This window comes from Prionailurus bengalensis, chromosome C1, assembly GCF_016509475.1.
Source record: "Prionailurus bengalensis isolate Pbe53 chromosome C1, Fcat_Pben_1.1_paternal_pri, whole genome shotgun sequence".
Lineage (NCBI taxonomy): Eukaryota > Metazoa > Chordata > Mammalia > Carnivora > Felidae > Prionailurus > Prionailurus bengalensis.
In genome coordinates, this window is record NC_057345.1 from 30,840,821 (window position 1) to 30,867,480 (window position 26,660).

A 26,660-nucleotide genomic window follows, 5' to 3' on the forward strand; every position below is an offset into this window, starting at 1 on the left:
CTTTTTCTAAGGTAGGTAGCTCCTCTAAATCTTCAGAGAAATGATAGATCACACTCTCTGCAACTGCAGAATATTTCTGATTTGTCCTTATGGAGCATCCTGGTTTTCCCAGAGTGAGGGGTTTCCCAGGACACGGGCTTTCGGTGGTAACACCACAAAAGTCCCAAACAAACTGGCCGAGTGGGTCACCCTACCTCCAGCTGTGGAAAGCATCAAGAAGGCTGCTCTGTTGTATTGGTACAGACATTCCTTCAACTCTTTCTTTTTTATTTATTTTCATATCTTTTTAAGTAACCTCTAGACCCAACATGGGGCTCAAACTCACGACCTCGAGATCAAGTCTCACGCTCTACCAACTGAGCCAGTCAGGCACCCCACCTCCAAATCTTTCACAAAGGGAGGAAACCATTTTCTAGTACTTGCAACTGCTAATCCCTTCCAAGTAGCATTTAAGTCTGGGAAAGTCTGTCAGCAATAAAGGAAAAGAACCTCATTCAACCCTAAACTTCCTCCAGCAGCCACCCCGTCTCCTTCCTTCTGTTCATTACTTGAGGAGAACAGCCTCACGATGGCCGCTCTCCTCTTACTCCTCAAACCACTTAGATATGGCTTCCATTTTCCAACCATCAGCTGAGCCCTCTCTTACCAACACTAACACGATGACATCCTCATCACTAAAATCCACCGAATGCTTCTCATTCCTTATCAGACATGGCTTCTCTACACATTCTTCCCTCCTGACTCCTTCCCTCTCAAAGCTCTTTCCACAGCCTCCGTGATCCCAGCCCCCTGGTTTCTCCCTGCTCTCTCACTATGCCTCCGTTTCTGATACAAGCTCTCTTCCACGCTTGTCGATGTTCCACAAACTCTGTTCTAGACTTTTCTCTTCTTCCTACACACCCAGTGACTTCATCTTCCACAGCTTCAAATACCATCAATGCTGATGACTTAGAGATCTTTATCTCCAGCCCAGAATTCTCACTGGGCTCAACCTGAATATCCAGTTCCTTACTACTTTCCATTAGGCTTCTCCGCAGACACTTCAATCTCAACAAGTCCCAAAGTTGAACTCATCCTCTGCCCCGAGGCCCAATCCTGCCCTGCCTCCGGTGCCCTCCATCTTGGCCAAAGGAACCACCATCAATCAACTGCTTGGGTTAGAAACCCAAGCGGGCCTTATTCCTGACCCCTAACCTCTCCCTCACCACCAATATTTAACCAATCATCAAGTCCCATAAATTCTACCTGCTATACTTTACCATCTGTCTGCCTCTTGGCTGTCTCCAGTCAATTCAGTCTCTGAATGGCCCCAGACTCACCTCTCCAGTAAACACATCTGATGTTGTTATCTCAGGGTTAAGGGTTTACAGGGCCCTCTATGACCTGGTTCCTACGGAACTCTCCAGCCTTTTTCCCCTAACACTCCCCTACCTGGCTCACTCCCATTACTTTTTCTGCTGTTTTCTTAGATGCCATTTCCCCAGAAAGCCTTCCTAGGCCTCTGACCGGGGTCAGGTACAATCACGTGTTTCCTGAACATTGCTCTAATAGTATTTGTCACACCCATGGAAATGGCACGGAAGACTAGAACTCTCTGAAGACAGGAACTGTCTTGTTTGCTGATACATCTCTAGCACCTAGAATGGTGAACAGCAAGCAATCGTTGTCTGTTGAATAAATCAACAAACAGACATTCCTGATTCTGAAGCTCTTATTTATTTATTAGATGAGGCTCCCAATGACCCTTACTTGCCTTCCTGTTAGTTCAGCTCGTCCGCCTGAAGAAAGTATTGTGCACCTACTGTGAAGAAAAACACAACTACTTTGTTGGAGTGCTCCTTCAAAACAGCTAGAAGCGGCTTGATTCGAGAAAGGGCACGACCCCTAAGCCAGAGACCGGGGTTCCAGTCAGCTCTGCTACTGTTGGTGCTCCTGTGGGTGACCCGCTTAACTCCCTGGGCCTTGATTTCCCCATCTGCGAAATCAAATGGCTAATCTAGATCAGTGGTTTTCAAAAGTGTGTTCTACAGAGGAAGAGACTTGAGTCAGAGGGTCCAGAGGTCCCTGTGACCCGCCAAGACCCCAAGCCACTCTGCTTCAACCTATGTTAGGTATTAGGAGATTGGGTAAGGTTGCTACTTGGGTGGGGGGTTTGAAAACAATAGAACCAGATGATCCCTGAATTCCATGCACCCTTTACATGGTGACATTTAAAACAACAGAAAGCCAGGAGTGTTATTATCAAGAAGGTAGTTCATATGAAGATTCCGTGAAAGTTTGGGGAGGGTGGGCTGGCCTTTCCACCTGCTGTCAGGAGACCACTGGTTTTCATGCAGCTCTACCTCATTAGACACATCGAGTAGGACACAGAGGCATCTGCAAAGCCACCAATAACAGTTATACAAAGGTCTTTATCCCTCAATCCCCAAACATTAACCAGGAAGCTCAGGCAGAAGGCATAGGGCCTAAATGATTTCCTTTAAATCTCGCTTCAGATGGCTCATCACCCCACGTCTGGTGACTCAGGGGCTGGTCCAGCCGCACACCCGAGAATGCACTGTCCCCGGGCCTTGCAGAGACTGGGCCTTCCTTTTGTGTGGCAAGTACTCAGCCATCAGCATGTGCCACTGAGGGCTATACTAGATTCAGGGTGTCCCCTAATATGCCACTTGTTGGCTCTGGGTCGCAATGATGGACACCTGTTGTTGGGTCCACTCGGCATCAATCTCCCACCCTGCCCCCTTCTTAAAAACTGTCTTTCCTGCAGCCCCATTCTTTCTAGTCACATAGTTTTTTCTGCTTTTGTGTTTTTTTTTAAGAATTTATTTCATTTTTTTAAGTTTGTTTATGTATTTTGAGAGAGAGAGGATCCAGGCAAGGCTCCGCACTGCCAGCACAGAGCCCGATGCAGGGCTCGAACTCATGAAACTGTGAGATCATGACCTGAGCCGAAACCAAGAGTCAGACGCTTACCTGAGCCCCCCAGGCGCCCCGAGATTTTAAGTGATCTCTACACCCAACATGGGGCTCAAAGTTACAACCCTGAGTTCAAGAGTCACACACTCTGCCGACTGAACCAGCCAGGCGCCATAGCGTTCTACAGGGAGTTGCCACATTCTTAGGTGACCGGCTCTCCTGCTGAAATCTGGGGGAACAGCAGAATTCAGTTCTGCTGGGAGTCTTCCCTTGGGATTTTTTTTTTTAATGTTTATTTCTTTATTTTATTTTATCTTTTTTTAATGTTTATTTATTTTTGACAGAGAGAGACAGACAGACAGACAGAGCATGAGCGGAGGAGGGACAGAGAGAGGGAGACACAGAATCCGAAGCGGGCTCCAGGCTCCCGAGCTGTCAGCGCAGAGCCTGACGCGGGGCTCGAACTCATGGACAGCGAGATCGTGACCTGAGCCGAAGTCGGACGCTCAACCGACTAAGCCACCCAGGCGCCCCTAATGTTTATTTCTTTTTGAGAGAGAGAGAGAGAGAGAGAGAGAGAGGGCGGGGCAGAGAGAGAGGGAGACACAGAATCTGAAGCAGGCTGTGAGATCATGACCTGAGCTGAAATCGGACCGAGCCACCCAGGTGCCCTCTCCCTAGGAATTTTAAGCTTGAGAGTCAGCTCCACTTCTTTGCTGGGGGGAAAAGCTTTACGATGCGACGGGTGGCAGCCTCCAGTGACCATCTGAAGAAAACTTGTTTGCATGGAAAAAAAAATGAAGTCAACACGCAGAGAAGAGAAAGGGGTAGAGTCAGGGCTGACGGTGTGGAGTCCCTGACGGCAGCGGCTCCTGATGCCCGGCTGTATCTGAGGTGCACTTCAAAGGGGGCTCCTTGTTCGACTTGTCCTTCCATGCGCCAATAAATCTTCCTTTATATCTAAATTAATTCAAATTGGCTTTTAGTCCCTTATGACTGAACTGACCCCGATTCTACATTAAGTCACTTAAATAGCATGAGTCTGTTACCTCCTTGCAGAACCTACTTCAAAGATTTTTAGCAAGGACTAAGGAGGTACGTAACTTTGTTAAAACCTGGGGCGCCTGGGTGGCTCAGTCGGCTGAGCGTCTGACTTCGGCTCAGGCCATGATCTCACTGCTCGCGAGTTCGAGCCCCATGTGGGGCTCTGTGCTGACAGCTTGGAACCTGGACCCTGCTTCGGATTCTGTCTTCGTCTCTCTGCCCCTCCCCTGCTCGCACTCTGTCTCTGTCTCTCTCTCTCAAATATTAAAAAAAAAAAAAACATACATAACACCGTACTGAGCTATGAATCTGTAAGAAGTGACTAGGACATGTCTGATAATCACCCTTGCTGCTAGGAAAAACGTGTCTGCCTGACTAGACTAGAAGGCAATAACTCAGTAGTGGATACTCACTGCTTGTCTCTCTAGTTGCGCTCCCCTCCCACCCCACACACCCTGCTTCTTGGAATCACTCCACCACCACTCCATCCATTCGGTTTCCATGGGAACTGCCCTATTCTTTCAAAACTGCATCCCTAGCCTAGTTGATGGACCTCAGGATAAGCACCAGACCCAATCTAGGCTAATGAATCCCTTTCCTGGGACTCTTTTTTTTTTTTTTTTTAAAGACATTTATTTGGGGTGCTTGAGTGTCTTAGTTCGCTAGGCATCTGACTCTTGATTTTGGCTCAGGTCATGATCTCACGGTTCATGGGTTCGAGCCCTGCATTGGGCTCTATGCTGACAGCAGGGAGCCTGCTTAGGATTCTCTCTTTCTCTCTGACCCTCCCCCTCGTGGGCTCTCCCTGTCAAAATAAATATCTTTAAAAATGGGTATTTATTGATTTAAGTAATCTCCACATCCAACATGGGGCTCAAACTCACAACCCCAAGATCAAGAGTTGCACGCTCAGTTCTGACTGAGGCACCCTTCTTTTTTTAATTGTGGTAACATAAAATCTATGATCTTAAACCATTTTCTTCTTCTTCTTTTTTTAATGTTTACTTATTCTCGAAAGAGAGAGTGTGAGCAGGGAAGGGACAGAAAGCGACAGAGAATCCGAAGCAGGCTCTGTGTTGTCAGCGCAGAGCCTGATGAGGGGCTCAAACTCACAAACTGTGAGATCATGACCTAAGCTGAAGCCGGACACTTAACTGACTGAGCCACCCAGGCGCCCTTGATCGTAAGCCATTTTCCAACATTTAGTTCAGCAGTGCTGAACATGTCACACTCTTGCACAACCAATTTCTAGAACTTCCCCATCTTACAAACTTGCAACCCTGTACCCATTAAACAACTCCACCTTTCCTCCTCTCTCCAGGCCCTGACAACCACCATTCTCCTCTCTACTTCTGTGAATTGGACTACTTTAGATACCTCAGATAAGTGGAATCATATACTGTTTGTTCCTTTTTTGGGGCACCTGGGTGGCTCAGCTGGTTGATCGACTCTTGATTTCAGCTCAGGTCCTGATCTCACAGTTCGTGAGATCGAGTCCGGGGTTGGGTTCTCTGCTGACAGGTAGGAGCCTGCTTAGGATTCTCTCTCTCTCTCTCTGCCCCACCACCCCCACTCCCCCAAATAAATAAATGAATGAATAAATTAGAAGCCATCCTAATGGGTGTAAGATGTCCTGGCAATTTTCAACTTAGAGAAAGAGTGGGCACAATCTCTGATGTAAAAGCCCTAAGCGGTAAAGCTCAGGTGCTCCTGGCAACCTTGATCTCTCTCCCACCATGTAGAGAAGGCCTGTGTGCAGGGAGACAGGAGTCTCCACAGCATCAGATTAGGTAGCACTGGTAACGCCTGGGGCTTTTCTGTCTTCGAATCTGAGAAGACACCTAAGTAAATTTATCACCGAGTCACCTTTTTTGCTTCAGTTAGAGTCTGGCTGATTTCATTTGTGACCGTGAGTCTTCACTAAAATAAGCAGCTTAGCAGAAGAGTTGCTTCTGCAGGAATCCTGTCTTTTTCTTTTCTTGACTCCTTCTTAGAACTCGTTGGGATATAAATAATTTGTGCATTTAAAAAGCCCGAGGGATGCCTGGCTGGCTCAGTCAGGGGAGCATGTGACTCTTGATCTCGGGGTTGTGAGTTCAAGCCCCATGTTGGGTGTAGAGATTATTTAAAAAATAATAATAAAATCTTAACATAAATAGCCCTAAAGGAATGCCCTTAGAGAAGGAACGCAGTGGTTAGAGCACGGGTTTGGAGTCAGCCCAAACTGGCTTCAAATCCTGGCCTAACAAATGTTGCCGGCAGCAGGCCCTCTTGTAAATACCAGGGATAAGGCAGTGAACAATGGACAAAACCCCTGCCTTCACAGAGCTTTCTTTCTAGAACTCAGCAGATAACCGTGTGTCCACTATGTGCCAGCCACCAGTGAGCACAATTAATATATATGCCTGTTTATAAAATGGGGATAATTACCTTGTCCATCTTTAATTGTATTAAAAAAAATGTTTTCTTAATGTTTATTTATTTATTGAGAGAGAGAGTGTGTGTGTGTGTGAGAGGGCACATGCGGGGGAAGGGCAGAGGGAGAGAGAGAGAGACAGAGAATCCCAAGCAGGCTCTGCACTGTCAGCACAGTGCCTGACGTGGGACTCGATCCCACGAATCGTGAGATCATGACCTGAGCCAAAGTCAAGCGTCAGGAGCTCAGCTGACCGAGCCACCCAGGCGCCCTGCTTGTCCATTTGTTTTAAGGACTCACGAGAAGGTATGCATGTGCTCAACACACAATGCCTGACACACAGCAAGAACGCAATGAAAAGCAGCCATGTTTATGATCGGACACGAAGTCATGCCTTGCAGGAACTAGCCTCAATATCCACCGGGAACCCAACGTATGTCCCACATCTGTCTCAAAATAGGACTGACATCTTGCCAGAATTGACTCTCCAATCAGAGCCAGAGATGGAATGTGCTGTGGCAGAGTAAGGTGGTGAAAGAATGTGGTGGGTAAAGAGGTGCCTGGGTGGCCTCGGGTGAAGCATCCGACCCTTGATTTAGGCCCAGGCCTTCATCTCACAGTTCATGGGTTCCAGCCCCACATCAGCTCCACACTATTAGCGTGGAGCCTGCTTGGGATTCTCTCTCTCCCCTCACCCCGACCCCTCCCCCACTCATTCTCTCTCTCTCTCTCTCTCTCAAAAATAAACTTAAAAAATAAAAATAAAATTTAAAAAGACTATGGTAGGTAAGAATACAGACTTTGGAGCCACCCACCTAGTTTCAAACCCCAGCTGGCCCTCAGGAAAATCACTTAACTCTTTCATTCAGTTTCCTCAATTGCAAAATAGGGCTAATAACAACAGTGACCCTATTCCGTCACAGAGCTGCTGTGAGGGCTAAATGAGTTCTTTGTAAAGTACTTAAAGCCTGTCTGGCCCTTGGGGTCATGAGTTTGAGGCCTACATTGGCCAGAGATTACAGAAAGAAAGAAAGAAAGAAAGAAAGAAAGAAAGAAAGAAAGAAGAGAGAGAAAGGAGAGAAAGAAGAAAGAAAAAGAAAGAAAGAAAGAAAGAAAGAAAGAAAGAAAGAAAGAAGAGAGAGAAAGGAGAGAAAGAAGAAAGAAAAAGAAAGAAAGAAAGAAAGAAAGAAAGAAAGAAAGAAAGAAAGAAAGGAAAACCTGCTATGAAAACCCAGAAGAAGGAAAAACTAAGCCTCCTGAGAGCTGCCAGTGAATCTTTGTCTAAGGAGAGGATATTGTATTTGGGTCTTCAAAGATGTATAGGAGCTCATTTCCCCAAGATCACAGAGACAATATGTCAGATAGGAAAGTGTTCAGCTGCAAGTAAAAAGCAGCAGAAAAGAGCATTTCAGATGAAGAACACAGTTCAAGTAAATGAGCTAACCCATGAAGAAATCATATGCGTTAAAAAACAATAGGGGCACCTGGCTGGCTCAGTCCACACAGCGTTTGACTCTTGATCTCGAGGTCGTGAGATTGAGCCCCACATTGGCTGTAGAGTTTACTTAAAACAATTTTTTTTTTTATTAAAAAAACAGGCAAACAACAACAACTAATCGCTGGTTGGGTGACAGATAATGCCTGAGGCACTGTTTTTGGCCATTAGCATTATGGGCCACTAAACTAATCAGTTTTAAGTCAGAGCTTGACCTGACAACTTCCGGGAACCAACACTTGAGTAGCATTCACAATTTTTCCACAGTGAAGCAAATAAATCCAATTTATACCTACCATTTACTGGACACTGTATTGCCCAGTAAATGGCAACAACTATGCTGTTTTCAAAAGGACTTCATTTAAACCTCACGATGTCTTCTGGAATGGAGCTAATAACTCCATTTTATATATGAGGAAACCCAGGCTGCTTGAGCCATTTTCCAAAGGTCGCAGAGACAATATATTAGATAGCAAAGAGCTCAGCTGCAGGTACAAATAGCAGTTTCTTTTTTTCCACATAAAAAGAAGTCTAGAAGTAGCGACAGCCCGTAGTTGACTTATTTCACAATGCCGCCCAAACCCTATCATTCCTCCCCACCATCTTTTGTGTTGGCCATTGGCCCTCCACGGCTCAGTCTCTTTCCTTACACTTTTTTTCAACCTGTCTTTAAAAATCTCACCAGCCAAGATTTTTGTCAAGCTTTACTTTTTTTGAAATAGTTCAGCAGTCAGCTCATACAGCTCATTGATCTCACAGATGGGGAAATAGAGAGATTTGCCCCCAGCAAGATATCAGAGCTAATTAGTTACACCAGCCTGGAGTCCGGTGCTCTTTCCACGATAACAAGTATGTGTTTAGTGGAGACTGCAACTTACCCACCCAAAACTGCTCTCCCATTTTTTTCTTGGCACACGGCTTGACTACATGTCTCAGCGGCCTTTGCAGGTAGTGTAGACGGCCATATGACTAAGTTCTCGCCAGCGAAAAGTGTGAAGCCTGCGTGCCACTGCAGGGTGTAGGCCTTAGGGTTTCGGGTGTCTCCTCTACGCTCTTTTTCCCCTTCTCACTGCCTGCAACCAGTGATGACCCAGTTTCAATCACGCAGGTGATGACAATGGCCCCCCTGAGGATGGAAAAGCAACACGATATAAGGAACCCGTGTCCTTGAATGACTGCTGGGAGCACGGCTGCCCCACTGACCTGGATGGTGCACTTCAGAAATGTTATGTGAGAGTTGTTCATGTGAAAAAGAAACAAACTTCTCTGTTCTTTAAGCCGCCGCATTGTTGAGTCTCTTTGTTAGAGCAGCTTAGCCTTTTATTCTAACCAGTACAATCATGCAGCTTCCTTTGTACGGATTCACGGTAGTTTTTACAAGTGACCAGTTAGCCATCTTTTTAGAAAAGAGCCCTAACCGCCCAAGCAGGTGATAATCAAATGATGAAAATTCTTTCCTGTGGCTACCAACTCAAGTTTTCTTCATCCTGGTTAAAAGCTATTTAATGATTAAAGCAGATCATTTATGTAGAGAACCACTTAGCTTTTATCCGTTCATGCACTTAAGTCAACCAATATTTGACGTTTTAGATGTTGGGAATATATAGACAGGTTACTACATTCATAAAAGCTTGCCTTCTAGTGTTTTTTGTTTCTAATGTTGTACTGTGTTTTAAGCGGAAAAATCCTCTTTGTGGGAACTGAGGCTAAGAATACAAAGAGTTACTGAGGGTTACAAAGGATCAAACCGTGTAGACGGAACTGTTTCCTTGCTTAGTCCTGAAAACCGAGCAAAATATTTTAAATCTTTTTTAATGTTTATTTTTGAGAGAGAGACAGAGTGTGAGTGAGGGAGGGGCAGAGAGAGAGGGAGACACAGAATCCGAAGCAGGCTCCAGGCTCCGAGCTGTCAGCACAGAGCCCGACGTGGGGCTTGAACTCACATACCACAAGATCAATGACCTGAGCCAAAGTCAGACGCTTAACGGACCGAGCCACCCAGGTGCCCCATCAAGCAAAATATTGTAAAGACTAAGAATCCAGCTCCCTTTTCAGAGTATTTCCTACCGCTTCAAAGCAGCATTGCCTAAACTACAAGAAGTGTGAATCCTTGCCAAGATTTTTACTTTATACGTCAATTTTATCTCAATAAAACCAGGGAAAAACTTTTTACCAACAGAGGTAGATGGACCTAATAGCTTGCTGAGTGTTGGAATTAATTATCAAAGCCATTTAGATAGCACTGCTGTGGACTGGGGACTCTTGAGCACCTGAACTAAATGGCTCTGCTTGTCTGGGGATCAGCTGAGGCCAGATGGTACAAAATGTCTTTCCTCATCCTCCCTCCAGGCTGAACAAATAGCCCAGGGCTAGTCTCCATGGTTCCTTCCAGCTCTCAAATGAGATCTGGAATGAGACTTGGTAGTAGTGAGAGAGGAGAGGGAAGCTGAAGTTTGTCCTGCTGTGACAATGGAACATCCATGTTTGGGGTCTCAGTTTCCTCATGTGCACGAGAAGGTGCCAAGGATCCTTTCATCTGTACACTTAGGACAATCACTAGGAGGAACTACTTTCCTTCCCTACACCCAACAGCAAAGTCATTCAGAAGGTAGCAGGCGGAGAAGGGGAAATCTACCGGAGTGCAGTGCCTCAGACCGGGGCACCAGGCTGATTTCCCGGGAGTGTTCCTCTTCCCTAAGCTCTCTCCTGATGGGGAAGGAGTTCCGTCCGGCTGAATTTATAGTTTCTAAGAATAGGGACAGTGGGCACAACCTCAGCGCCTTAAATGTCGTAGGTACTTCATAAATATTAGGCACTTGGATGTTTTCTTTCAAGAAATTCCTTATTTCCGATTGCCATAGAGATAGCAATGAGTTCCTCCAGGTACTTCATTCAGATGAAAGGATTAAAGGCCTTTTGAGGTAGGATTATGAAAACTAGTTTTTCCTGCTTCTCCACTGAAACTTTTTTAAAGCTTTAAAATATATTTAGCGACTTGAGTGAAGTGCATTTCAGTGACTAAGGCTCCTCCTAAAAACAGCTAGCTTAACAGTGCTGAGAAGGCCTCACCTGGATTCCAGCTCCGGGGCTGGCTAGCTGTGCTCCCGTGCTGAGCCCCTTCCCCCACAGGTAATGGGAAGAGAAATAGCATCCCCCACCCCACCCCACCCCAGGGCTGTGTGAGAAGAGAAAGTATATAAAGCTTGGTCTTTCTTGACCCACAGTCAAGTATTCATCACCACTTCCAGCGGGGACATGTGGCTTCCTGCCTTGTTAGCTCCTGAAGTAGCTAATAAAAAACTGATTGGGAAAATTATACTATGTTAATTTAATGTAAAGAACAACATGGGGTGGGGCGCCGGGGTGGCGCAGGTCATGATCTTGCAGTCTGTGAGTTCGAGCCCCACGTCGGGCTCTGTGCTAACAGCCTGGAGCCTCTTCGGATTCTGTGTCTCCCTCTCTCTCTGCCCCTCCCCCGCTTGCGCTCTGTCTCTCCCAAAACCATTTTTAAAAATTCAAAAAAAAAAAAAAAGAACATGGGGTGGATACAAAGATAATTTCTTTGACTATAAAAAACTATTGAAATTCAAAGCAGTTAAAAATGGGTAAAGCTCAATAAAACTCAAGGGGCCCAAGGATATCCCACAGAGTGGGCAAGGAGGGAGAAGAGAAGCTGCCCAAGTCACGTGGAGAAGCCCAGCTTTTCCAGGTCACGTGCTACCATATCTGCAGGCCTGGGCTGACTCCTGCCCCAGTGTCCTGCTGTGCCACACCACGTGCCTCAGCACATGCCTTCCCCCAACACAGGCACACACTCCCCCGCACCAAGGCAGGGGCCGGCGGGGAGGTCCTCAGATTAGATTACTTGCTCTTCAGCAAGTGTCCTTTCTGTACACCCGCTGTAATTCTGTAATTATTTAATCAGTGTGGACCTGGATCACCTCTGTACCTTCTGAGTCTAGCAAAGCACCAAGCACATAGTAAGTCCCAGGGAACCTGCTGGCTGAAGGAATGGGATGGCCATACCTCAAGAATTCCTCAGAGGCTGGTCTGGGCCTAAACACTGGCATCTGAATGAAGTTCAGTATACAAGGTAGGTGAACCCTGCTGGGGGTTAACTGGGGAACTCTAGGGTAGGTGGTTACGGCCCCAAACAAGAGACCTGTCAGCAGCAGCAGGAGAAATCCACGCACACCCAGATATTGCCAACAGGTAAGGTGACACATGAAGACAGTATGTGCTAAATGCTATCTTTTTGGGTAAGGGGAGGACGAAAAGAATATATATTTGTATTTATTCATTTTTGCATTAAAAAAACTCGAGAGCTATAAGAAACTAATAAAGTAATTATGGATTGGGGGAGAAGGGGATAGAGACGGGAGTGAGATTTCTCAATGAATGTTTTTTTATACCATTTTAATTTTGGAACTATGTAAACAAATTTAGTGAAAAAGTTAAAATTTTAAAAATTGTTAGAAGGGGGGGAAAAGGTAGGTGAGGCTATGGAGTTCAGCACTGTTTAAAAAAGTCGATCAAGTTCAATAGTTCTTTACCTTCTCCTCCTGTGCATGGCTAACCAAGAATTGCTTTTTTTTTTTTTTAAGTTTATTTATGTTGGGGGGGGGGCGGTCGGGGAGAGAGGGAAGGGCAGAGAGAGGGAGAGAGAGAATCCCAAGCAGGCTCCACACAGTCAGGGCAGAGCCAGACACGGGACTCAAAACTCACGAACTATGAGATCATGACCTGAGCTGAGATCAAGAGTTGGACACTTAACCGACTGAGCCACACAGCCACCCCAAGAACTGCTTTTAAGGTCCAGCAGAAATGCTCCTTCTTACACCACCCCTTCCCCTCCTAAGTGCAATTCTACACACCTCTTATGGCCTTTAGATACTCTCTTCCCTAGACTGGCTGTTTGTACAGTATGAACAAAGCTCCCTGAAAGCAAGAATGACGTCTCATTTTATCTCTGTATTCCCTCTAGCCTCACATATGGTAGATTCTTAACAAATAAAATATTACTTGCGTGGAGTTACTGCTTAATGGATACGCCTTGTTTGGGGTGATGAAAAAGTTTTAGAAACAGAGGTGACTGTTTTATAGCATTGTGAACATAATCAATGTTGCTGAACTGTAAACACAAAAATACTTAATTTTATACTAAATACATACATATACTCAACGTTGCTGGAAATCACAAATCTTCAATAAAAGACCCTCTCCAGAGGTCTTCCAGGAATATACTGAGTGCTCAATAAACATTTGCTAAATAATGAATAGACAGCACGAACATATGAAGAATGTCAAGACTGAGAAAAGGCTATCATGTTGATAACACAGCCTACTGTGTATAAACTAGACATGGAATATACATTTTTTAAGCACTAAAGAGACTCTTGGGAACTTTTTCTTTATTTAACTTTCAAAAAATATATAGACTCCTAAGCCAATAGAAAGATAGTAGTGACAGTAATTATCACACAGGAAGAGTGCAACAAATGTTGAAGTCTTTAGTTTTCAAGCACCACATCACGACCACCTCCTTCTCTCCTTCTCTGTGGAATTCCAAGAACTGGTTAGAGTTCACTTAATCTTCTCACTGGGGCTGGTCCTTTCCTGCCATTCACTCAAATCCAGAACTCCTGATCTGTGGCTCACAAGACTTCCGTCATCTATAAAAGTATCTGGAAAGGAGATATTTTTAGCCAGAGTCAGGGACATAAAAACTTCTTTCTAAAGGGATATAGGGAATTCAGTGTTCATTACCAGAAAGATCCTCAAGTATAAAAAAGTACAATCTGCACCTCTTTTAAAAATAGAACCTTTAAGGTTAAAAGGGGAAAAAAAATCCCTTCCCAAAATCATCATTACCAGACACACCAGCCAAACAAGAAGCTAACAAGACCTGCTGTTTCCATGACAGAGAACATGAGACTTTAAAACTACACCACAGGGGCGCCTGGGTGGCTCAGTCGGTTGAACGAATGACTTCGGCTCAGGTCACGATCTCTCGGTCCGTGAGTTTGAGCCCTGCGTAGGGTTCTGTGCTGACAGTTCAGAGCCCGGAGCCTGTTTCAGATTCTGCGTCTCCCTCTCTCTGACCCTCCCCGTTCATGCTCTGTCTCTCTCTGTCTCAAAAATAAACGTTAAAAAAATAAAAAATAAAAAAACAAAAACAAAAACTACACCACAGAAGAAAAAAAATGGTGGGGGCTTTCTGCATAGCACTCCTCAGCCCAGACGGGGACACAGACATAACCCTCCCTCCTGAACTAGATCCCTACCTGTGCAAAGGCTCCGGGACATGTCTCTTAAACACTGGATTTCAGCTCTTTCTCATTCTGCTCTGGGGATCCTTTCTCTTTAAGCTCTTTGTCACAGTCTGGAGAAATACTCTGATTTTCTATTGCAGTGACAGCATCTGAGTCCAATCTTCTTCTTTTCTTCAGCTGGTGCAAGTGGGATTTAGATTTTATATGTGCTGAGACAAAACAATAACAACAACAAAAAAACAATTCATTAGAACTTTCTAAATTTTTTTTTAAGGTTTATTTATTTTTGGGAGACAGAGCAGGCATGGGGGGGGGGGGCAGAGAGCGAGGGAGACAACAGAATCTGAAGCAGGCTCCAGGCTCTGAGCTGTCAGCACAGAGCCCAATACGGGGCTCGAACTTGTGAACCCCAAGATCATGACCTCATGACCGGAGCCGAAGTTGGATGCTTAACCAACTGAGCCACCCAGGTGCCCCTCCTTAGAACTTTCTAGAATCAATCCTAGAAGCATTAAGAATTAACTATACAATCCTTTTCTTTAACAATAACAGGATCAACACATGTGCTGGTATAGCTGCTTAGCATTTTTAAGGGAAGCATCAAGCATACCCTGCTGGGTGCTTTATTTACATCACTAATCCTCACAGCAATCTTGCAGGACGGTATTATTCAGCTCATTTGATACAGGACGAAACTGAAGTTCACAGAAACTGAAGTTCACAGAGGACTTACACTTTGTCCAAGGACACATAGCAGGTAAGTTCTTCGGCTCATCTATAGCTCAAAAAGAGCCCCAATTTTCCAGAATCGGGGCTGTAGATGCACTTTTCCAGCATGGGGCTTCCTGTTACAGATACATTACCTTTCCACTCACTCAGCTAAAAATGCCAAATCCAGGTCCTTGTCTGCATCAGCCCCCGAGCACCCAGAGCTGTCCTTTCCACTTCTTCCCTGCTCACACACGTTGCCCTCCTGGTCTGACATCCCCATGCCTGGGTCAGATAAGCCATTCGAATGACTAACTCGCAAGCCTCACATTCTCCAAGCACACAATGCTCCAGAGAGATAACGGGAAGCATTCTTCTCTGACGATCCCTTTGGAGAGTCCACAGAAGCAGTAAAGCTGAAAGGCCACTGCTTCCTGGTATCAATTTCTGACCTCTCACCCCAAAGACTGTTCCCACCCTCTAACTAACTCATACAACCTTCTTTTTATTTTTTCTTTTTCAAGGAAATCTTATTTGGAAGCATTTGAAAAGATGACTAGATTAAATGCTCTTTGATATATATTAAAAACGTCATTTAAAGGTTTTGGAGCAAAAAAAAAAAAAAAAGTAAAGGAGAGGTTAGAAGTCAAAGAAAAGTTTATGTGGGGGAAAAAGTCAGCTTTATTCTCCAGCTAGAGCCTAAGGCAAAAAAAAGTGGGGGGAGGCGGGCTTCTGGCCTGGCTCTCCACGGCAGCAGGGGATGGGAGCAAGGACTTGACAGATGGCACTATAGAAGGGCTCACACAAGCTAAGCTCACAAAAGGCTCACAAATGTTGCTTCTTTAAGGCTATCCCTGAAGGACATTCGACAAATCGAACCACTAAGTTTCCTTTAGAAAAAACAATCAGACACTCTCTTTCTCTTCCCCTTTCATCATTATAAACCAACGACAATCGAGGCTTCTTCTGCTGCTTGAGCAAATCACAGCCATCCCCAGTCTCTGACAATGGCGTTCATTTTGCCAGCGTTACCAGTTAATAGAAGTAATCGTTCTATTGGTTGGAATGAGGAGAAAACCCCATTTCTATGAGAATCCCATGCAAGGCAGTACTCGGAACAGAAGGATTCCAGCCACCGGGTATAGTACAAGCCCTACTGTGCTCAAAAGGAGTGAGCTTTAAACCAGTTTCCAAATACAGTGTGAGCTGAAGGCTTGGAGGCCCCGGGACTTTGTGGGCTCTGACCAGAGGACCAGAGGAATCGGACAGGGGAGTGCGGGTGTGAATCTGTGGCAGAGGTGGATCCAGGCTCCAAGAGGGAAAGAGAGCTTTAGGGCAGGGCCGCTGCTGGGTGGTCATGAGTGCCTTGAAAGAAGACAGCACCCTTTGATCACCGATCACCATCTTTATCCGTGTGGGACAGTCAGCTGCCACCGCTCCTCTCAACACTCTCCATCACAGTCTCAGCATCACCACAACTTCAACACAATACCCTAACAGTTACCAAAGAGACCCTGCTTGCAAAGGGTGTACTCAGGAGGAGCACGTCCTCCCGCCTCCCCACAGCTGGCTCTGCGTCTGGGTCTCCTGGGTGAGTTGGCTGGCTTCCCTTATACTCCTACCTCACCCGCACTGAGGTCTAAACATGAAGGGCCCAGAAACTCCTAGGAGGTAGGATCAGGAAAGTCAAAGGAGCTCTGGAAAGTTAACTGCAGTCCTCTCAGTATAAAATATCTACTCTAGCTGAAGTTGGAGGGCATACGACCTTCCTTTAAAATTCAGAATACACAGATAACTCTCCCACAGATATGGGAAAGTGTCCATGAAATTTGAGTACTTAGGCTCTTAGAGAAATCTGCCCATCCCTTTATTAATAAGCAGACCCCAGCATTCAATCTACCAAAGACCTTAAATTGCATGAAGTCACTGTGAACCACCCTTAACAGATGTCTCCATGCCCTTCCCCAGACTCTACCTGCCCATTCACGGTCCCCAATGATGATTCGATCACAGAGGTCACACATGTGATAACTTCTCTTGTTCTCCATTTCATTGCATGGCATCTTTACTGGAGCAGCTACAGGCTTGTGGCCCTGAAAGAACGGGGTTGGGGGAGTGGGGGAGATGGGGGGGAAAGCAACTGAATCAAAGAGATTTGGATGTTATTCTCTGATATTAAGGGGAGTGGGATTTTCCCAAGATTCCTTTTTCTCATTCCAGAGAGCAGGTAGATATGATGGACAGATTTTTAGCAACAACCTTTCTAAATGTGAAAGCAGAAACACAGCCTCCAGGGATCTAAAAGCAGCTAGCGCTTCTGCTCTATTCCATGGAAAAGAAAACTTGGTTCCCTGACATACCAACAAAGGTGCCAGCTGAGAAAAGCCCTCTGAAAGCCAGACAAAAGGCAGTACTGTGATTAATAATCACCTGGATGAAACTCTGCACGATTTCAAGAGCAGGTTCAAGAACAGATTCCTCCCACTTCGAGACATCAGATACTTCTAAGCCATAGACTGGGGGGACACTGGGACCAGGTCCTAATAATGACAAAGAGAAGACGTGACAGGTCAGCCTCTGACACCCAATCCATTCTGCGCCCAGGACTCCAGAATCCTCAAGAGAAATATATGGAGCCAAAGGAATAAACATGCTGACCATGCCATTCATTCTAACCAGAAATATGAACAAACAACTACATGCAATTCAAAAATGACCTAGAAGGCTCACTGATCTGTAGTCAACAAGTCTAGCTGTATAATCCAGACTTCCAGAGACAGGACCTTCCAGATCAGTCAGAAAAACAGAATGGAGTAATAGCTCTAGTGATATAAAGACAACACATCACAGGAGTAAATAAACTAACAGCTTGAAGTAAATGCCTGTTCTAAGTTCCCTATCATCTTACAGTGATGTTGCTCTTGTGGCAAGAGAGTTCAAAGCTTTCTTGAGGAACAGGCACTAGTCTCGGGTTTGTATATATTCCCTCAGCAGTACGGCATTCATGAAACTCATTGACACCACATCGATAATCGGGGACTGGGAACAGAAGAATTATCAGCCAATGAGCCACTAAATCTGAGAACTAGAAAGCCTTGAAATTGAACTAGTTGAGCCCCTTTCTTTTAGGAAACAGATCTACAGGAGTATTCAAGAAAACACCCTTTGGTAAACACTTCTGAATGGAGAGGAGACTGGAGACCGCCAAGGGTACAGCTACAGGCGTTTCATCCACTGGAGCCAACCATGTTAGGTCTCCGCTGGTAGCCTCCCCCATCTATAGACACACTACATTGCCTTCCACCGCTAGGTTAAGTCAGTTTGCCTAAAGGCAAAGAGCATCTCCCCATGGACAAAAACATCAAAGTCCTTAGGATGCCAACGGCTGGCAGGTGCTGGCCTTTTGATTGTGCCAACCACAAATAAGATTCTTCATAAAATGGCCTGGGCTGCACCTGCCACCACACGGAAAGGTGAGACCAGGAGGGTGCAGGCAGCATCCACAGCACACCTGGCCTTGGCTAAGCTCTGCACCTGTTTTCAGGCCACTCTATATTTTCCTTTCCCCTCTGAGTCCTTTGTTGGGCTTCTGTGCCCTGTCTAAGCACCTTTCAACAAGTTCTCGGCTCCCAGCTGCTATTTCTGGCTTGGGTCCAAGGCCAAGTTGGGGCGGGGAAGTCCCTCTGGCTTCTTGCCAGAACCATATCCCCGCAGACTAGCCCCGGCCAATCACACTCAGCTCCTGGTTTACAAGGCAGCTGCGCCTTTCACTCTAGCACCAGGACTGTGCCGACATACACATGAATGAGGAATGGGCAGATGATGCTCTGGGCCATCAATCCCTCCGGACTCAGAGATGGGGGAGTTACTGTGGCTTTACCACAGGAGGAAGTTTCAAATCATTACAAAAAAACATCTTTTGTTACAGATTAATTGTTAGCCCTGGGGAGAAGAGAAGCTGCATTAGAAATCTGTAGTAGTAGTTTCCGTTGACGCAATTCAATTTCAATTTTAGCTGAAGCAAAGAATTCACCTATCTAAAAGGACATGCAGAGAAAACAGGGTAAGGAGAAGGAAGTATATAGAGCTTGATGGTGCCAGAACTATGCTAGAGAGGTCTGGCAGAGAGCAAGAGCAGGAGAAAGAACTGTAGCGATCGGTGGTCAACAACATGGACCAAGGTGCTTGTGTTCAGAGACACTAAAGAGCAGAGCGGAGGCCTCAGCTGTTCTTATCTATAACTGAAAGCAGAAGTCTAATGGCAAAAGGTAAACGGGATGATTTGGAAGCATATTTAAAAAGTGCCTATAAGATAGAGTTGGTGTTTCACTGGTATTCAATCTCTTTTAAATCAATCTCCATTTGGCTCATAACCACACCATTTCTTACCTGAGGCCCAATACCAATGCTGTTTAGCTAAAGTTATAGCTACAGGAAACAAGAAGAGTGCTATGAAGTACAGTTTGGGGGGGGGCGGGGGGGGGGTCAGGCCTGCATTTAATACAGCTTATTCAGCTGGCAGGTTTTTGGCAAGATATTTAACTTCTCGAAGCCTCCATTTCCTTATCTGCAAAAATAAAAGAATAACACCTATCCCGCAGGGTCAGGAATATATGTATAGCACCAAATTTAGCGTCAAGGACACAGAATAGGGTCAAATAAACAAGAATTTCCTTCCCTGTTCCTTAAAAGTGCTGTTCAACCAAAGCTAAGGCTGCAGCATTCTAAAGCACCACGTACCTGAAAATGAAGGCGATGCAGGGAGAGCTGGTGACGGTCTGACTCTACACTGCTCGTCTGGCCTAAGAACCATGTTTCTTTTTCTTTTTTTTAAAGTTTATTTATTTCTTGTAATCTCTACACCCAACATGGGGCCCAAACTCACGACCCCGAGATCAAGAGTCACATGCTCTTCTGACTGAGCCAGCTGGGTGCCCCAGAACCATTTTAATTAGGAGAGTGTTCCTATAGAAAGCTGACTGCACTTCAGGTACAAAATGTGAAGCTAAAATCAACCCTGAGCACTGATTCTGCTAAGATGTTGCTATTATGCTCTTGCCTGTTTTGCAGTCAACACCCATGTGTTCAGGTGTAAGGCGGAACACATGGGAAACACATCTTTCCTCACTGGAAAGATTTAATTTGTTCTCTGAGACATTACAAAAAAAGTATCCCTAGACAGTTATTTATGCAGTGGACCTTCCCCCAGATCAGGTCCCCAAGTCTTAGAACAGGTCCAGAAACTAAAGTTCCTTTTCCGGGCGAGGTGAGGACATCTATTGGAAACAGACCCAGGGGATAAGGAAAAACATGAGACTTACTATTCAAAAAGCGGTTTTTAACCCATCGGTTTTGCTTCCGGGCATATCTCTTGGTCACCTGTTTCAGAGACTCAATACCTGAAAGGCAAAGTAGATCTAAGAACCTGTAAGTTCTCACCCAGATGAAAGACAAGCCCTCCCAGCCCAGAAGAAGAGAAAATTAACCATAGCAGCACACTGGAAGACACCTGGTAGACAAGAATCTCCATTCTGAGCTGAAGGCCATTTGGGACTCTTCTGGCCTCAGCTCTTTCTCAGACCATACCAGCAGGATACTGTGGCACCCAAGGATGTCCAAGGCTAGGTTTAATGGAGGAATTCACACCTTTCTTTAGGAGCTGGTTACTGGTCTCTGGTGTGCATTTTCCCTCAGTGACCAGGTACTCATGAAATTCCTTGAAGCCAATGGATTGGAAGATACCATGTTGATAGTCCTGGCTGGGAATAGGAGAGCATCAGCAGATGAGCCATTGCATCTGAGAGCTAGCAGGGGCCTTGGAGAGGATCTAGCCATTTCATCTCATAGATGAGAAACCGAGATCCTGCCTCTCTAACCACCTTCCTCCACCCCACCCCGACCCGCACCAGCTCCCTGGTTAATTCCCTTGAAAATTAACTCCCGAGAATGTCTGACAGATTAGAAAGTGCAACTGTTAACAAGTACACCAAACCTCCTTCCAACAAACCTCGCCAATGCCAAGGACAAAGGCTAATAATAAACAAGTAGATCCAAAGCCAGTACATTTATGGTCTTTTGACCATAAGCAAGGGATGGAGAGTAGGTCAAAGTAATAGCCAAATCCTCACCTATTTTCTGCAACTTTCTTCTGATTATAGCGCCTGTGAAAGTCTCTTAGTTCATCCAAGAGCCCAGCAGCAAGCATGTCATCCACTCTCTTATCCAAGCGCTCATCTAGAACTTCAATCAAATTAGCCCATCAACCAGCAAGTCTGTCACAGGTGCCCACTAGACACTTACACGATGAATGGACGGGCTGCCACGAAGAAGAACATTTGTTCAAGTGGAAGAAAGGGTTCACACTCCAAAGATTATAGAATAATTCATATTATTTTTATCATACTTAAGACTCTGCACTTCAATAAAACAGCCAGAATGAAGCACGTGTCTTATTATATAAAGAGAAGCATACAATTATAGCTATTAGGAAGGAAAAATATTTTATTATGGAATGTGTATTCATTGTTTACTTTAGAGGCAGCTGTGAGACCCCTGGTTTACTCTTCTTACTTTTTTCCATTATATTTGTTACTCTAACTTGGTGTTATTTCACATTTAAGAACTTTCAGATAACACCTTGGATAGGAACAAAAACTTTAATCCAAGCCCATCCGAGGTACACTGTGAACTACTGAGCCAGACAAAGGAGCAAAGGGTAAGGGGTCATAATCATTCAGATGTGGAGGTCAAAGACAGCTTCACTATGAGTCAGATTCCATTATTTTATGCTGAACTGCAATACATGTTTTACTTTTAAAAAATCCATTAAATATTATCTTTTTCTATAAACTTGCACCTGAGATTAATTTAACCCAAATTTCCATCATTTCCATCATGCTCTACATTATCTGCCATTGCTACTTCTCAGCCTGCAGTAACAGTAACCTTTTTTCCTATCTTCCTAAAAAGTTTGCATTTATTAAGGACTTCTCACATGTTAAGCACATTCTGAGCACTTTGTGTGTATTATTTCATCTAATCTTCAATGAAGATGTATGTATTACTACTATTATTTTATTATCATTATTTCTACTTTCCAGAATAGAAAACTGAGGCACAGGAAGGTACACTAACCTGCCTTAAAATTCACATAGCCAGAAGACGGTGGAGCAGGGATCTGAATCCAGTCTGGCTCAGAGACTGTGCTTTTAATCGCTACACTATACTGTTCACATATACTAGACCTAGCTCATAGGTTACCTTTAAAAATGGGTCCCTGGATGCCCCCAGAAGAGTGCTCATCATCCCTTGTCTGTGGCCTCACAGCACTTTCTAGCCCAGCATTTATCACAATGTAGGATCTATCTTGTTTGCACCCCACTGGACTGGGAGCTCCTAAAAAACAGGCACTGTCTCATATTCATCTCTGAAATCCAAGTACTCTGCAGTGTACTTGACATTTCACTGAAAGCTTACTGAATGCTAGCTGGATGAAGCTAGTACTATCACAGGGCATGATCATCTTTAGCAAAAGAAAAGAAAGCAAACAAAAGAAACCCCATAATCAGACTAGCTAACTGACTATCATACCCATTTCTCAGGCCTGCTGCTTCTAGAATAATCAGTGATACAACCTCTATCCAGCCAATCCAGGGAGTCAGACCTCCTACTACAGAGCCTTCCTTCTCTTTCTCTTCAGACCTTCCCTGGATGGCAGTCTCGTACTCACGCCACCATCTCATCTTATCCAGCCTCGCTATCTTAGCCTACTGCCAGCGCTATCCTTCTTTCCATTCCAGACAGACACCCAGGGGAAGGGAACAAAGTACCTCATTAAGTCAATGAATAATGGTAATTAAATTAATAGCTAACACTTGTTTAGTGCTTATTACGAGCCACTCATGGTTCTAAGTATTTTATACATAGTAATATAATAAGCTCTATCTCAGATGGACTCTAAGGCATCAAAGGGCTTTTACCTGTCTGGTCAGCATGAAGCCAGAGGATGCAAAGGTTAGGGAACTTCAGAGGGCCTCCAAGGGGACCACCACCTTCCTCTGAGTGTTGACGATGAAGAAATTCACTATGAGAGATTCCCGTTTCTTCAAACACTTGCAAGCTCCTAAGTCATTTAAAAGGGGGGAGGGCACACCCATAAAAACCATTAGAAAATACTGATTCTCAAGTGAAACAAGGAAAGAGGCTATTTATTATAGAACACTTTCATTGCATAAGCTCCCAAAGCCATGCAGGAATCCTGGGACTCCTGGGTGGCTCAGTCGGTTATGCGTCCAACTTCGGCTCAGGTCATGATCTTGCGGTTGATGAGTCTGAGCCCCGAGTCTGGCTCTGTGCTGACAGCTCAGAGCCTGGAGCCTGCTTCAGATTCTGTGTCTCCCTCTTTCTGCCCCTCCCCCCGCTCATGCTCTGTCTTTCTCTCTCAAAAATAAATAAACATTAAAAATATTTTTTTTAATTTTTTTTTTTCAACGTTTATTTATTTTTGGGACAGAGAGAGACAGAGCATGAACGGGGGAGGGGCAGAGAGAGAGGGAGACACAGAATCGGAAACAGGCTCCAGGCTCTGAGCCATCAGCCCAGAGCCCGACGCGGGGCTCGAACTCACGGAGTGCAAGATCGTGACCTGGCTGAAGTCGGACGCTTAACCGACTGCGCCACCCAGGCGCCCCAACATTAAAAATATTTTTTTTTAATTTTTTTTTTTTTTCAACGTTTTATTTTTTTATTTTTGGGACAGAGAGAGACAGAGCATGAACGGGGGAGGGGCAAAGAGAGAGGGAGACACAGAATCGGAAACAGGCTCCAGGCTCTGAGCCATCAGCCCAGAGCCTGACGTGGGGCTCGAACTCACGGACCGCGAGATCGTGACCTGGCTGAAGTCGGACGCTTAACCGACTGCGCCACCCAGGCGCCCCTAAAAATATTTTTAAAAAAAGAAACAATGCTAAAGAAAACTTAGGATAAAGTAAGAATAATACTATTCTTCTAAACATACTAAATGAACTTTTCTGAAATCAGTTAGGTTCAGAAACAACAGGCTTCTTCTACACAGATAGAATGGGACTCACTCACCCTCAGGTAAGCAGTAAAAGAGCTTATTTGGGAGACTGTTACAAGCCAACAAGCCCAGTCTCGCTGGGATGCCTTTCCCACAGTTACAAAAGTATGTTGTATATCCAGCTCATCAACTTTCTTTTTAAATATGTCTAAAGTTAATGAAGAACACATCTAACTAATTTAGTACTCTACTGGCACAAAGATCATTGAAGAAAGAACTCACATGCTTATTCTTAAGCTACCATCCAGCCTGTCCGTATCTATCATGTTATGCAGCACTAAGTAATTTAACTCTCAAATTTATACTCTACCACTCTGGGTGATTGCAACATATTAGCTTGAAAGTGATCCTTCCCTTCCTGACCCAATTCTACTTGTGTGAAATTCTAACACAGGAATAGAGACCCCTTGCCTTTCCATACCATGGTCACTCAAAGAGGACTTATGAGGGAAAATATGTAGTAACAGATCATCTCACTTAGCTGGAGGTTAGAATATAGTCTCAAACTAAAAGATGAAAAGTCTTCCAGTCCTCTCTAAAGAAGAGACTCTAGAGCTCTTGATTAGAACCTATTGACTCCTACTAAGACACAATTCTCAACTCATTACTAGTTTAGAAGTAGCAAAATGAGGAGACGTGTTAAGAAAACTGATTAATAAAAGGAGAGGATAATAAAGACCAACCTCTAGGATTATGTCATAAAATAATATAAAAATGAATGTTCATCATAATATTTCCGTTTTCCAAAAATGTTTGAAAGATTTCTATTAAAATGCTTTAAAATAAAATGTTTGGATACTGAAAGTATAAACTTCATTTATCTAGAATGTGCATTACCAAGGGAGCAAAACACCTTAGATATTACAATGATGTGTAACACTTCAAGGGGTACCATACCTGAAGAAATATTATTCTTTAGTATTGAATTTCATGGAGGGCAGGGAGGCACAATTAGAAAAAAATTTCTAAAAAAGCTCTGGATGTGTTGGGAGTGGTGGGAGATAATGAAAAAAGGATTAACACTGATCTAGGGGTGCCTGGGTGGCTCAGCCGGTCAAGCATCTGACTCTTGATTTCGGCTCAGGTAAAGACCTCAGTTTGTGAGATCAAGCCCCATGTTGGGCTCTATGCTGACAGTGCAAAGCCTGCTTGGGATTCTCTCTCTCCCTCTCCCTCTCCCTCTGCCGCTCCCCTGCTTGCGCGTGCACACGTGTGCAGGCACGCTCTCTCAAATTAAATTAAAAAACATTTTTGGGGCACCTGGGTGGCTCAGTCGGTTAAGCGTCCGACTTCGGCTCAGGTCATGATCTCTCGGTTTGTGAGTTCGAGTCCTGCATCGGGCTCTGTGCTGAGAGCTCAGAGCCTGGAGCCTGCTTCAGATTCTGTGTCTCCCTCTCTCTCTGCCCCTTCCCACTCACGCTCTATCTCTGTCTCTTAGAAATAAATAAATGTAAAAAAAAAATTTTTTTAATTAAAAAACATTTTTAAAAAATCCCTATCAATACCATATGTTGTTATATTTAATCTGTATAACCAATCATCCATATAGTAGGTCCTTCGTTAGATCCTCTACCCTGTCAGATGTGGTATCATTTCCAACACTGCAAAAAAAATAAACCTAACACATGAAGCTGCAATTTCAAAACAACCTAAGAAAACATGACCTTATGAGTTCATTCACCACCTCTCTCTTTCCTTCAACAAAGCCTCCATATGTAAAGGTGAGCTGGTCCAGGAGATGGTTTATAAAATCCACCTCCCACTGGGAAAGCTGCTGGGGCAAAACTCAGCATTGCACAATTAATTATGAAACTCAAATCACAATGTAAACCAATTGCATGCCAGAAAAAATTTACATGAAAACTGCTATACAAGGGGAGATCAAATAGAAAATGAAGCACGATTACATAGGCCCTCGGGAAAACTCTATTGTACTATACATTTTAAATTAACAACAAAGTTGGGTGCAATTATTTATTGAGGGAGGGGAACTGAGGCAGTAACTGAGGGCCTAGCAAACTGTGAGCTGGAACACACCAATCTCCACTAACTGCTGTTGCCAAAGCCATCTCATTACCCAGGCACAAGGAACGACTCACTGCCCAACTCCAGAGGGACTCAAAGTCAGTGGTCCCAGGCTTTCTTACCGGGCCACTTTGCGCTTGTCATGTGGGTGCAGCTTGGCAGCCATTTCTGGGTCCACCTGGCTTAAGCGTTTGTGGAGTGCATGGCCATCCTCCTTTTCAAGCTCTACTTTCCGGTCAGTCACTTTCTCAGTGTCCATCTCCTGGGGCTATTAAAAGAAGATCTACAAGTAAACTTAATTTAACAGTTCAACAAGCACTGAGACAGTGTGTGTGTCAGGCACCTTGCTGGGAGTTGAGAATACAGAATAGAGAGAAATCAGAAGGTCCTGGCATATAGTGAGACAAAGACCATATAACAGAAAATTCCAATACACTGTGGTAGTGTTGTGAGGCTACAGCAAACAAAAGAGGACTTACTGCCTAGGGAAGTATTCAGGTACCTGCTTCCTCGTCAGAAGTATAAACAGGAACCAGGGCTAACGCATCTGTATTAACATATCCATGAGTCTAGTCTTCTCAGCAAATGACCAGAGTGGACCAGAATTGCCTGCACATTACAGTTTGCAAAGTCCCACCCTATGCAATAGCATCTCCATTAGAAAGGTTAGTGTTGGACATCTCTCTGACATATAGATTGTTACAG

At 44.6% G+C, this 26,660-nt stretch overlaps 1 protein-coding gene across 7 annotated transcripts in view; it reads right to left on the minus strand.

Annotated features, from left to right (window-relative positions):
* Nucleotides 1-13,265: 13,265 nt before the first annotated feature.
* The window catches only part of TRIT1 (tRNA isopentenyltransferase 1), a 43,069-nt gene continuing 29,674 nt past the window's right edge, over nucleotides 13,266-26,660 (minus strand). For 2 of the 7 annotated variants that reach the window (XM_043578703.1, XM_043578699.1), the window contains 10 exons: nucleotides 26,078-26,223; nucleotides 22,831-22,973; nucleotides 22,112-22,246; nucleotides 20,980-21,091; nucleotides 20,498-20,610; nucleotides 20,173-20,250; nucleotides 17,282-17,391; nucleotides 16,827-16,944; nucleotides 14,156-14,352; nucleotides 13,266-13,555 (listed from right to left, as the gene is read on the minus strand). In XM_043578703.1, coding sequence (XP_043434638.1) covers nucleotides 14,183-14,352; nucleotides 16,827-16,944; nucleotides 17,282-17,391; nucleotides 20,173-20,250; nucleotides 20,498-20,610; nucleotides 20,980-21,091; nucleotides 22,112-22,246; nucleotides 22,831-22,973; nucleotides 26,078-26,223 — 1,125 coding nt within the window. In that variant the 3' untranslated portion in view covers nucleotides 13,266-13,555; nucleotides 14,156-14,182. The other 5 variants (XM_043578700.1, XM_043578701.1, XM_043578702.1 and 2 more) reach the window with 5 other exon arrangements.